The sequence below is a fragment of the Pempheris klunzingeri genome, chromosome 4 (genome assembly GCF_042242105.1).
Source record: "Pempheris klunzingeri isolate RE-2024b chromosome 4, fPemKlu1.hap1, whole genome shotgun sequence".
Taxonomy (NCBI): Eukaryota; Metazoa; Chordata; class Actinopteri; order Acropomatiformes; family Pempheridae; genus Pempheris; species Pempheris klunzingeri.
Genome location: NC_092015.1, coordinates 25,101,542 through 25,115,643, shown reverse-complemented (window position 1 = coordinate 25,115,643; position 14,102 = coordinate 25,101,542). Strand labels below are relative to the sequence as shown.

At 43.6% G+C, this 14,102-nt stretch overlaps 3 protein-coding genes across 3 annotated transcripts in view; 1 reads left to right on the top strand and 2 right to left on the bottom strand.

Moving 5' to 3' along the window:
* The window catches only part of LOC139199573 (alpha-2-macroglobulin-like), a 286,525-nt gene that overhangs the window by 71,184 nt on the left and 201,239 nt on the right, over positions 1 to 14,102 (top strand). The window lies entirely within an intron of this gene.
* On the bottom strand, positions 1,787 to 2,809 carry LOC139200514 (trace amine-associated receptor 13c-like). Its single transcript, XM_070829828.1, has one exon. The coding sequence runs from the start codon at positions 2,807 to 2,809 to the stop codon at positions 1,787 to 1,789; it is 1,023 nt and encodes a 340-aa protein (XP_070685929.1).
* Positions 8,332 to 9,360, bottom strand: LOC139200037 (trace amine-associated receptor 13c-like). Its single transcript, XM_070829268.1, has one exon. It carries the CDS (start codon positions 9,358 to 9,360, stop codon positions 8,332 to 8,334), a length of 1,029 nt encoding a protein of 342 aa, XP_070685369.1.

Below are 14,102 nucleotides of genomic sequence, written 5' to 3'. Positions count from 1 at the left end.
CAAGACACTTCCTGTTTCTGCTGCGGGTCCCCTCATCCCGTCAATCCAGGTGCTCCTCACAACATACACAGCAGTAAAGGTCGCTGAGAGAGCCACCTGGATCCACGCTAGCCACTGCATGAAGGTGCCAGGGCTATATGACGACCCTTTGCAGAGCGTGCATCAACACCACCAACATCCAAGGTCTTAAAAGAAGGGAGAGAATAGACGGCAAAATAAAGCACTCTGCTCCACTTATCACCAGGTAGAAGAAGTAACTGTCGACCCTGTTCTGACGCTCCAACTGTGAGGGAGGAGTGTTGATCAAGCTCTGCTCGCACTCAGCCAACGTCCTTGGCATCCATTCAGACACCCAGGCCTGTTTGGTCTGCGTGGCACAACATGTATCCTTGTCCTATTTGCAGTCATAATAGTGATCCCCATCCTGTTCACTCAGTCACAACCAAGTGGACGCAACAGGAATGACAATGACCCCAACCACAACCCTTAACAGAACACGCAGGGATGTGAAGGAGGAGACAGACTACTGGGACACACCTGGTATCAACATGCTAAATTCACAGTGCAGCAGTTTTTAGGCCCCGATCATCATTCTTGTGTATATTGCGATTCCTTTATAAAACAACCACTTTTAATTCCATCCCCTTTAAATTCCACCACTTGTTGGGCATGGCTGAAAAATAACCTATACAATTTGAGCATTATAACAGATAAAGTTTAGTAAGTAAAAGTTGCTGGACCACAGGAGACCAACACGAAGCTGTTTTGACTTTGCGTAGTATGTATTCTTATAATATAATTCGACACTTTACAATGTTAGATTCAACAAAATTAAAACTGAAAACTGTAATCAATTTTTTTCATTGCATTCAAATCAGTTTTTATGTTGCAGTCATCAAGGGTCCACTCTAATCAGTCAATCTTTATTTATACACTATCAATTCATAACAAACATTGTATTTATTTCTTTATTTAAAAATTATGTACGACAAATAAGATTTCTATCAGTGTTCGGTGTGAAGCATGGTGGGAGAAAGCTTATATAATATATTTTGCTCTGTAGTTATATTGAGAATATCACGTCATTCATTCATATTTCAGTGATAGCTGTCTGTGAGTAATTTATAAAATGTGTATATTAATTTGATACATGTTAGACATCATGTATAGACTTTTCTGGTTTCTGGTTCTCGAAATCAGGGTCCCAAAAATGAAACAGTTCTATGAAATCTTTACTGATAAGTTAGTATAGTTAAAACTGATCTATAATTTACTTTTCTCATTCATTGTTGCTCTTTCAAACTACAAAGTGAAATTCTACCGTAGGCTATGCCCAAAAATTTTCTCTCTTCTATTTGTTTGTTACTGGACACACACTTAAGATACACTGCACAATATTTTAAAACAGCCCTACGTACCAATTAAAAATGTTACTATCAATGATTAATGAAGAAACAGTATTTTAATATAGTTAGGCAACAGTTATATACAAGTTATCATTGAAAAGTGTTTTCAAATACTGAAAATGCTCACATCAAAGATTTAGTGTAAAGGTAATCGCACACAGAGACTAACATGAATTAGGGTCAGAGGAAAATAAAGAAAGACGCTGGACAAAATGTGCCACTGTAATACAACAACAGTTGCACAACAGAACATACAAACAAAGACATTTCTGTTCCCGATGGAAATGCATGTTCAAGACCTTGTTTCAAATGTAGCTCATTGAATATTATCAAATAGTAGAAAATAGTAACAAAAAGTAAAATTTTTGAGTGTATCTTTGTCATTTAACAATTACATTCATGGTTGAGGAATTTGAACTAAATATTTTCAGAGTGACAATACAATAAAAACATTTTTTGAAGCAGGGATAAAACAATGCATAAATAATTGGATTTAAGGATGAATTGAAATAACCTAGCCAGACAAATGCCTCAAAGATGGCAGCAGGTGAAGTGAAACCAATGAAAGACTCAGTTATAGCATTTGTAAAAAAGGGCATCCAACAAATGATGAATGCACCAAGCACAATACCCAGAGTCTTTGCAGCCTTGTGCTCAGACTTGTTAATCAACCCACCTCTTTTTCTATTTTTTGCACACTTGCTAATATCTTCCATTTTTCTTACATGCTCTTTTGCCACAATGAATATTTTAGTGTACAGACAAACAATTACAGTGCATGGAAAGAAAAAGGAAGTAACAATGTCAAGGATTCCCCAAAAAGGGCTGAATAGCATGTAACAACTGCCAAGACAGTTTATTGATGTCAGGTAGTCCTCTAACCCAGCTACGTTGGCCTTTGAATAAAGTAGTCCAAAAGAGTAGGCAGCAGCCAGTGCCCAGCTGCCACAGACCATAATCCAGGCCACTGATATTGTCATTTTCCTAGAATAATGCAGAGGATTGCATATTGCTTGATGCCTGTCTATAGCAATGCAAACTAGGTGGAAGATAGAAAGAGTGGTGAGAAACACATCAAAACTGGAGTGCAGTTGACAAAAGGTATCACCATAAAACCAGCAACCGTGTATGGTCCGGGCGGTGCTGAAAGGAATCACGAGAACACCCACCAATAGATCAACCAGAGCAAGAGATAAAATAAGGACATTAGTAGGATTATGCAACTGCTTAAAATGACTTACTGACACAATGACAACAGAGTTCCCTAAAATGGTTACCAGTATGCCTAAAGTAAACAAAAAATAGAGGGCAAATTTGGTCCCCGCACTGAACTGTGTACTAACACAAGAGAAATTAGAGCCTGGAAAACAGTACTGCACTTGAGAAAAGTCATCAGTCATCATAAACCCAAAGACATGTGCCACAATCTCAGCAATAACCCAACAGAACCCCAATAGAGAGAGGTCCATGGGAGGAACATGCTGAAACCTCTGTCTTGTAACCAAAGACATGGTGTAGAGGCCACCTACAAATCACCTGATACACCACTGTAATCCAATCAAAAGCCTGCTATTAACATATATGCTAAACCTTTCAAGAAACATAACTCTACTATAATGTTTGCAATGTGCACAATAATGGCCCAAATAACAATTCACAGTTTCATGTGAAAAATAATTATCTTTTGAGTGATTATTTACTATCTTGACATAAAGTACTTTGAAATATATACAAACATCAAGTTCTGAAAAGTTGAAGAACACTGCATATTGAATTGAAGGAAGAAAATGAGAAAAATCTCCTTGCTGTCTTTCAGTGGTTACCTGTGTTGTTTTAGAATTGACTTTAAGATTTTACTGCTTGTTTTTAAAGCCTTGCACGGTCAGACTCCTGCCATATCTGTGAGCTGCTATCTCCCTATGAGCCTGATTGCTGCCTGAGATCCTGAAGGCCCTACTAACAGTTCCAAAAATTCGACTTGACATTAATGGTAATCTTGCTGTTGCTGTTAAGGCCCCTCAGCTGGTGAAGTCCCTGCCTGGAGATCTCAGGCAGGCAAAGTTAGTATCCTCTTTTAAATCTCTTCTTAAGACTCCCTATAATCTCATGGCTTTTTCGCTGGTGGCATTTGTTGTACTTTTTTTTTATTTCATCTTTTTATATGTCTCATATCATGGTCATTATTAAGTTCATACTTGTATTTGGAGGTATATCACATTGTTAATGCGTATCACATTATAATAATTTCATGATCAGACTTTTTTGTCATTAGGTGATTGCTAAGTGATGAGGGAGCGTTGCATATTTGCCAGGGTGCTGGATGTAGAGCAGCCTCATCCAGGAATACCTGTAGCACTGTAGGTGAAAGTATGTGTGACAGCAATGGTCCTTCTACCTCAAGCAGTGCTATCATCATAACAGCAGAGAGGAATAGAAAACATGAACTCCAAAGCTTGACACAGAGATTCAGATAAAAGTTCTTGTTCACTTGCATTACAAAAGCAGTAAATCAGTCAGAATTTGGCATAACATTCCCAAGGGAGAGGGGGGACATGCTCCAAAATCCTGCTTTTTTTAATCCAATGGAACGCTGTGGTAGCTGTTATGGGTTTGATATTCTAAAGTGGTGTCCACTTGATTAGTCTACTATCTTGGTGTATACCACTGATACATTTACAATTGCACTCAAAATTATTCAACCTCCATTGCAAATTAGATGTATTGGCAAAATGTATAAACTTTCAGCTGTGTTCAATGAACAACTCAAACAACACCAAATCAAATTGTTCAACACAACTAATATTCTCCAAATTCACTGCCATATGCCATTTTTAATGACTACTTCGGTCTTAAACTTATCCATTCCCTTCTTGACAACCATGTACATAGTAGAGAACCCTTTTCCTGTTATGACCTGCTGCAAATCAGTAGAAGTTCAGCTGAAACGATTATAAAGCGTTATATTGGTCTGTAGTGTTAAACTGGTTCAAATCTTACTTACAGAATAGAGAGAGATTTAATAGATATTAAATCTGAGCAAACAAATATAATGTGGGGTATGGCAAGGGTCCATTCTTTCCAAACTTTATATTCTAACACAGATTGACTCATCCACTCATCCATTCATCCATACCGCTTATCCTCAAGAGTCATGGGGGGGAGCCAACCTCAGCTAACATTGACCAAGAGGTGTGACACATCCTGGACTGGTCACCAGTTAATTACAGGGTCACACAGAGACAGACAATCATTCATGCTCAAATTCATTCCTCCGGGCAATTTTAGAGTCACCCATAACGTAAACTGCTGGTCTCTGGTCAGTGGGAATGGTAAAATGGTAAATGGTCTGTATTTGTATAGCGCCTTTCTAGTTATTTCAACTACTCAAAGCGCTTTACATGACATCCTCATTCACCCATCCACACATCATTCATACAGGAGGAATTTGGAGGAGACTATTCTTTCATACTCATTCACACACTGAAGCCATGCTTCAGGAGCAAGTTGGGGTTCAGTGTCTTGCCCAAGGACACTTCGACATGTTGACCCATAGGAGCTGGGGATCGAACCCCCGACCTTCTGATTGAGGGACAGCCCACTCTACCACTGAGCCACAGCCGCCCCTATGGGAAGAAACCAGACCACCATGCTGCCCTCCAGATGGACTCGCTGCCTAAAAAACCTAGTTACAGAACTATCAGATAGGGATCTAGTGAAGACATTTTTAATAATAGTGTGTAGTCTAGCACTACAAAATCAGATGACATTAGGTAATGGTCCAATCAAATAGGGTTTTGTGGAAAGAAAAAAATTTAAAATTCAAATGCCTGTACAAGACTGTGGTTAAAAGAGTTCATTTACACTCAAAGAGAAGCCAATTGAGTACTATAATGAGATGAATGTAGTGCTAAAACCCGCACTATCAATGTCCGCATGAATTTAAAAGCCACCTATTATAATTACTTTATCTGTAGTAAGGATTAGATTTGATAATTACAGGTCAGCGTTTTCCAGGTTGGGTGTAAAAGACTTTCAAATTAGTTTAATAAGATTAGGTCTAGGGATGATTAATAGACTTAAGTTAAAAATGGTCTTTAGGACTGTGAGTATTAATGTGACTGAGGGATAGTGGACCATATAAAGCAATATGATGGTCTGATATTAGATCATTTACTAATACAACTTTGGATGGCAGAGATGTCCTATTTGTTGAGCTGTCAGCTGTTAATTTTTATTATAACTCCTCTGTTTACTATTGTTTTGATGGATTTCAATGATTTAGATGGTTGGGGGGCAGACACAGTCTCTATGGGATTTAGGCTGGATCAAATGGAAACACAGAAATGTGTAGGACTGCAGCTCTGCCTCCTGGTCTCAACTGCATGTTGTTATGCTTTAAGACTAATAAAGTGAGCCATGTGTCTGATAAGAAAAGTGCTCCATCCAAAGTTGTATGAAGGAAGGAATTCTTACCCTCAATTAACATGTCTTTTCTGGATATGATCAATCAGTCTTTACTAACAGGCTACGTACCACAGTCCTTCAAAGTAGCAGTAATTAAAACTCTTCTGAAAAAGCCTACTCTTGATTCAGGTGTATTACCCAACTATAGACCTATATCCAACCTTCCCTTTCTCTCCAAGATCCTCGAGAAAGTAGTAGCCCATCAGCTGTGTAATTCTCTAAACTCCAATAGTCTATTTGAGGATTTTCAGTCAGGTTTTAGAGCGAACCATAGCCCAGAGACAGCACTGGTGAAGGTTACAAACGACCTCCTTATGCAATCAGACAGAGGATTTTTCTCTGTACATGTCTTGTAAGATCTGAGTGCTGCGTTTGATACCATTGACTATCACATCCTATTACAGAGACTGGTACACTTAATTGGCACAAAAGGAACCACATTAAGCTGGTTTAAGTCCTACTTATCAAATCAATTTTAGTTTGGACATATCAACAATGAGTCCTCTGTCTCTGAGTTCCACAAGGTTCAGTGGACCAATTTTACTTCATACGTCATAAATCCTTCAGACGTCTGCAGAGCCATGAGGGAGGCCAAATAGAGGTACAGGAAGAAACTAGAGTCACAGCTACAGCAGAGTGACAGCAGGGGACTGAGGCAGGGACTACGGACAATAACGGACTGTAAGGCAGCACCTAAGTCTGCGGTGTGTGCTGATGTCTCTGCCGATGAACTAAATGACTTTTATGCGTGCTGACCAAGGAGCTGATTGTGGACTACAGTAGGAAGCAGCAGAGGAGCTACCAACCACTCAGGATCAGCGGGACAGAGGAGGAGAGAGTGGACAGCTTCAAGTCAGAGGCCCCACTGCGTTGGGTGTGTCAACAGATAATGATCCTGTAAAACAGGACAAATAATGAAGCAGAGTAAACTTGCCAGAATTTATTCAATACACAAAGTGCTTTAAATTCTCTATCCTCAATTTCATTGACACATTCACTAAAATTAAGCAAATTCCATAACAATAAAAATAAATCACAGTTGTCTGCAACCAAATAGTGAAATTAATTCACTTTATCTTACTGATATTATGACTCATTATAAAGGAATGCAAACCTTTCTTCATATGTATTAGTTCTGTACCAACTAATATTTTTGTTGCCTGTACTCACTTCAAAACCTTCGGCTATTTATATTTCCAGTTAAGACAGTAGCTTATAGTAGCATTTACTTGGCATTTACACGACTGACCCCAAACCAACGCACTTATTTTATAAACAGCATTTACATTAAACGTTTGAAACATGGAGCTAACCAAGTATGCGGGAGATTTAGACATAAAAGAAAACCGTAAGCTCTACATTGATCTGGGAGCAGGAGTTGATGCTAACAGAAAATAACATCGCCATTTTCACATCTTCAGCAGTGGAGTGGCTCAGGTGAACACAAAATACAACATGCACACTAACCACAGTTTAATACAAAAGCACAAGAAATAACAATGTACCATGCATATTGATAGTTTTGTGCTTTTGTACTCATTACTGACCTGTAAAATGGGACAAATAATGAAGCAGAGCAAACTTGCTGCCATTCGTCTGGTCAGTCTTACCAGAATGACAAGATTCCAACAGTTACGTCATCAAAAGCAGGTTAATAACGGCCAGCACCCTTCTGCCCTCTGCTGTCTGCAGCGGGATACATGCATTTCCGACATAAAAGCCTTTGAGGACTTAAGTAACTCACTATGACCTAAAAATATACAGCAGCACTTTTACAAAATCAACCATCAGTTACACCAAAAATGTGACATACTTTGGATGGGTCACACATGTACCATTGCTAAAATCACACCCATCTGGTCTCTGTATGATGCAGAAAAACTTGTCCACACATTTCTCGCTTCCAGGTTGGATTATTGCAATTATTTACTATAAGGTTGCCCCATTAAGTCTGTTAGGATGATAATATGGTCTGTATTTGTATAGTGCCCTTTCATTGCCTCCTCATTCACCCATTCACAAATCATTCATTCTATTCACTATTCTTTCACACACGTTCACACACTGAAGATATGCAGAAGCAGGTTGGGGTTCAGTGTCTTGCTCAAGTACACTTCGACATGCTGAGAAAAACATGAAACTTCTCTTTGGTATTGTTGTTCTGTTTTATTAGCCTACCAACTCATGATTTACTTCACTTTTAATGACACCATATCATAACAATTTAAAGCAGTTCATGGTAACTCCATTATCCAAATGAAATAATGAATGAGCCTATAATAGGCACAATGAACCTTTGATCTATGATATAACATTTTGTATATTACAAAAACACCAAAGGGTTCAAAAACCTGCCACAGGAAAATAAGATACAGTGATGGAGAAAAAATTGGTAAAACTGAAATAGTTTGATTAAAAAAAAGAACAAATGCAAACATCTACAAAAATATACACAGCGCTGTTATATATGTGTCAGAATATGCACCCTTATGGTCGAAGAATGGGGGTTAAATATTTTCAGGTTGACAATTAGATAAAAGCATTTTTTAAACCAAGGGTAAAAAAAGGCATAAATGATTGGGTTTAAGGTTGAATTGAAGTAACCAAGCCAAACAAATGCCTCAAAGATGGCAGCAGGTGTGGTGAAGCCAATGTATGCATCAATTATTGAATTGACAAAAAAGGGCATCCAGCAAATGATGAATGCTCCAAGCACAATACCCAGAGTCTTTGCAGCCTTGTGCTCAGACTTGTTAATCAATCCACTTCTTCCTCTGTCATTCAAACAACTGTTCATATCTCCCATTTTTTTTACATGCTCTTTAGCCACAATGAATATTTTACTGTACAGACAAACCATTACAGTGCAAGGAAAGAAGAAGGCAGTAACACTGTCCAGGATTCCCCAGAGGGGGTTGAAGAGAAGGTTACAGCTTCCTAGGCAGTTTATTGATGTCAGATAGTCCTCTAACCCAGCTATGTTGGCCTTTGAGTAAAGTAGACCGTAAGAGTAAACAGCAGCCAGTGCCCAGCTGCCACAGACCATAATCCAGGCCACTGACATTGTCACTTTCCTTGAATAATTCAGAGGATTGCATATTGCTTGTTGTCTGTCTATAGCAATGCAAATTAGGTGGAAGATAGAGACACTAGTAAGAAACATATCAAAACTAGAGTGCAGCAGACAGAAGGTATCACCATAGAACCAGCAGCCATGTATGGTCCGGATGGCACTGAAGGGCATCACAATAACACCCACTAGTAGGTCAGAAAGAGCAAGAGATAAAATAAGTACATTAGTAGGATTATGCAACTGCTTGAAATGACCTATTGACACAATGACAATAGAGTTTCCTAAAATGGTTACCAGCATGCCTAAAGTAAACAACAAATAGAGGGCAAATTTGGTCCCAACATTGAACTGTGCACTAACACAGGAGGCATTAGAGCCTGGAAAACAGTACTGTTCTTGAGGAAAACCACCAGTCATGATAAATGCAAAAACATATGCTTAAATCTCAACAAGAGAAAAGGGGTCCGTGCAAAGGGGAAATACATACTGGTGATCTCAGTCTTGTAACAAAAGACACAACATACTGGGTCCACCTACAAATATGACATACTGGGCCATCCAATCAGAAGTTCTTTCATCAAAATAAACTGTTGTAATATGGCACTCACTGTATTAAATTATGCAAAGAAACAAATGAATGTCAATCCTGTCCTATACACACTGACAAGTGTGGACAAAGGATAATGATATTTATTTATTTAAATTATTATTATATATGAATTGTATGTATTATTGTTTGTTTAGTTCTTAACACAGTTACAAGGGGAAAAAAGCACATGAACACAACATAAACAAAAACAGCAGTATATTAAATGTTCATAAACCCATTCCTACAAAGGAAAATGTTAAGAAGGCATTTAAAAAACATTAATGATATAGCCTGTCTAATCTGAATAGGCAGAGAGTTCCACTGCCTGGGTGATGTAACAGCAAAGGTCACAGGCTAGGCTAAGACCAGCAGCATGCACCGATCTAGGGGCAGGCCGGGTAAATAGCGAGTCAATAAGTCCTTGAAATAATTTTGCGCAAGGCAATTTAATGCTTTACAAGTGACTAGTAGAGTTTTAAATCAATATGTAACAAAACAGAAAGCCAGTCTGTAAGCTGGCTAACACAAGAGTAGTTGGTGAAGGGAGCTCTGACTGATACCATCATAAACTGCATTACAGTAGGCAAGGCAGGAAAAATAGATACACGTATGGGGCCTGGGAACAGGAGGTGAAACGTGATCTGACCACTAGGTCCTCCAGGCCACTCAGCACTTAGTGTCATATTATGGCAAGTGATTAATTATTTGACTTACCTTAACTAACTATCCCTTTATTTTAGCTAGTATGCAAAATGTGCACCATGGTGTAACACACTGTTTGGTGGTTATCATTTAATATTGTTTATACTACATGGAAATGTTTCTAATCTCATTATAATTATCGACATTTGTTTATATTCACAAATACAAAAGAGAATAAACAAATGCAATATGAAAGGTAATAAAAGGCTTCTTTTTGAAGTTGATGGTACATAAGTCTTAACATAGGCTCTCAAGCAAAGCCCAACTATGGACTGCTAGATCTGTACTTCTTACTGTGTGGAGAAAATGAATTAGGACTCAACATACAGTGCTCTAACACAGGTATTTTTGTACGCCAACAAAATTTAGCATTGCCAAGGGATTCCCTTGAAAAAAGTCCAGAAAGCTGAGGAGTGTGGTCCCAGTGGGCAATGGAAAAATCTCTGGCTGGGAAGGGGGGGGGGGTATGCCCAGGGTCCTCATGGGACCATGATCTGGCCCTGCTCGTCCAGTGCACACTTAAGGATCTGATGCAGAGTTTATGTCTGTGTGAAAATGTTTTTTCATCCAATTCATAGGTGTAATCACGGGTGGGTAACAGCAAAGTACAGACTGTTACATGTACCTAATAACCTTCCATCCATCCATCCATTTTCAACCGCTTATCCGGGGTCGGGTCGCGGGGGCAGCAGCTTTAGCAGAGATGCCCAAACTTTCCGGGCCCCAGACACCTCCTCCAGCTCATCCGGTGGGACCCCGAGGCGTTCCCAAGCCAGCCGAGAGACGTAGTCCCTCCAGCGTGTCCTGGGTCTTCCCCGGGGCCTCCTTCCGGTGGGATGCCCGAGCCACCTCAGCTGGCTCCTCTCGATGTGGAGGAGCAGCGGCTCTGCTCCGAGCCCCTCCCGGATGGTCGAACTCCACACCCTATCTCTAAGGGTGAGTCCGGCCACCCTGCGGAGGAAACTCATTTCGGCCGCTTGTATCCGAGATCTTGTTCTTTCGGTCATGACCCAAAGTTCATGACCATAGGTGAGGGTGGGAACGTAGATCGACCGGTAAATCAAGAGCTTTGCCTTTTGGCTCAGCTCCCTCTTCACCACGACTTACCGATACAGCGACCGCATTACTGCAGACGCTGCACCGATCCGCCTGTCGATCTCACGCTCCATCCTTCCCCCACTCGTGAACAAGACCCCGAGATACTTGAACTCCTCCACTTGAGGCAAGGACTCTCCACCGACCCGGAGATGGCAAACCACCTTTTTCCGGTCGAGAACCATGGCCTCGGACTTGGAGGTGCTGATTCTCATCCCAGCCGTTTCGCACTCGGCTGCAAACCGCCCCAGTGCACACTGGAGGTCTCGGCCCGACGAAGCCAACATGACAACATCATCCGCAAAAAGCAGAGATGCTATCATGCGGTCCCCAAACCGGACCCCCTCCGGCCCCTGGCTGCGCCTAGAAATTCTGTCCATAAAAATAATGAACAGAACCGGTGACAAAGGGCAGCCCTGCCGGAGTCCAACAGGTCTGACTTACTGCCGGCAATGCGAACCAGACTCCTACTCCGGTCGTACAGGGACCGGACAGCCCTTAGCAAATGGCCCCGGACCCCATACTCCCGAAGCACCCCCCACAAGATGCCACGAGGGACACAGTCGAATACCTTCTCCAAGTCCACAAAGCACATGTGGACAGGTTGGGCAAACTCCCATGAACCCTCGAGCACCCGATGGAGAGTGTGGAGCTGGTCCAGTGTTCCGCGACCGGGACGGAACCCGCATTGTTCCTCCTGAATCCGAGGTTCGACTATCGGCCGTATCCTCCTCTCCAGTACCCTGGAATAAACTTTCCCGGGGAGGCTGAGGAGTGTGATCCCCCTATAGTTGGAACACATCCTCCGGTCCCCCTTCTTAAAAAGAGGGACCACCACCCCGGTCTGCCATTCCAGAGGCACTGTCCCCGACCGCCAGGCGATGTTACAGAGACGTGTCAACCAAGACAGTCCCTGTACATCCAGAGACTTGAGGTATTCAGGGCGGATCTCGTCCACCCCTGGTGCCTTGCCACCGAGGAGCTTTCTGACCACCTCGGCGACTTCGGCTTGGGTGATGAACGAGTCCACTTCCCAATCCCCAGCCTCTGCCTCCTCAATGGAAGACCTGGCGGTGGGATTGAGGAGATCCTCGAAGTATTCCTTCCACCGCCCGACGACATCCCCAGTCAAGGTCAACAGCTCACCCCCCCTCACTGTAAACAGTGTTGGTGGGGTACTGCTTCCCCCTCCTGAGGCGCCGGACGGTTTGCCAGAATTTCCTCGAGGCCGACCGGTAGTCCTCCTCCATGGCCTCCCCGAACTCCTCCCAGGCCCGAGTTTTTGCCTCCACAACTGCCCGGGCTGCAGCACGTCAGCTGCCTCAGGAGTTCCACGAGCCAATAAGGCCCGGTAGGACTCCTTCTTCAGCTTGACGGCATCCCTTACTTCCAGTGTCCACCACCGGGTTCGGGGATTGCCGCCACGACAGGCACCAGAGACCTTGCGGCCACAGCTCCAAGCAGCCGCGTCGACAATGGAGGTGGAGAACATGGTCCACTCGGACTCAATATCTCCAGCCTCCCCCGGGATCTGTGAGAAGCTCTCCCGGAGGTGGGAGTTGAAAACCGCAGCGACAGCGGGTTCGCCAGACGTTCCCAACAGACCCTCACGATACGCTTGGGCCTGCCGAGTCTCTCCAGCTTCCTCCCCTGCCAGCGGATCCAACTCACCACCAGGTGGTGATCAGTTGACAGCTCAGCCCCTCTCTTCACCCGAGTGTCCAGAACACACGGATGGAGGTCAGATGACACGACAACGAAGTCGATCATCGACCTCTGGCCTAGGACGTCCTGGTGCCACGTGCACCGATGGACGCCCTTGTGTTCGAACATGGTGTTCATTATGGACAGTCTGTGACTAGCACAGAAGTCCAACAACAGAACACCACTCGGGTTCAGATCGGGGAGGCCGTTCCTCCCAATCACGCCTCTCCAGGTCTCACTGTCCCTGCCCACGTGAAGGCCGGGTACTCTGCACTGCTGTTCGGCCCATAGGCCGAAACCACAGTGAGAGACCTGTCCCCGACCCGAAGGCGCAGGGACGCGACCCTCTCGTTCACTGGGGTAAACTCCAACACATGGCGGCTGAGCTGTGGGGCTATAAGCAAGCCCACACCAGCCCGCCGCCGTACACCGCGGGCAACACCAGAGAAATGGAGAGTCCAGCCCCTCTCGAGGAGCTGGGTTCCCGAGCCCAAGCTGTGAGTGGAGGTGAGCCCGACTATATCTAGCCGGTACCTCTCAACCTCCCGCACAAGCTCCGGCTCCTTCCCCCCCAGCGAGGTGACATTCCATGTCCCTACAGCCAGAGGCTGTCTCCGAGGCCCAGGTCGTCGGGGCACTCCGCCTCGACCGCCACCCGTGCCACATAGCACCCGACCCCCCCTACGACTCCCTCTGCAAGTGGTGGGCCCACAGGACCCACGTCGTCCATTCGGGCTGGGCCCGGCCGGGCCCCGTGGGCAAAGGCCCGGCCACCAGGCGCTCGCATGCGAGCCCCAACCCCGGGCCTGGCTCCAGGGGGGGGGCCCCGGCTGCGCCATACCGGGCGACGTCACGGTCCTTGTTTTTCTTCTATTCATTGGGGTTTTTGAACTGCTCTTAGTCTGGCCCGTCACCAAGGACCCGTTTGCCTTGGGAGACCCTACCAGGGGCATAAAGCCCCAGACAACATAGCTCCTAAGGATCATACGAGCACTCAAACTCCCCCACCACGATAAGGTGGCAGCTCAAGGGGGAGTAAATTGTACTTCTAGAGTAATTAAAATGCAAC

Coding starts and splice junctions, on each gene's coding strand:
- LOC139200037 (XM_070829268.1), bottom strand. CDS start 9,360: ATGACTGGTGGTTTTCCTCAAGAACAGTACTGTTTTCCAGGCTCTAAT.
- LOC139200514 (XM_070829828.1), bottom strand. CDS start 2,809: ATGATGACTGATGACTTTTCTCAAGTGCAGTACTGTTTTCCAGGCTCT.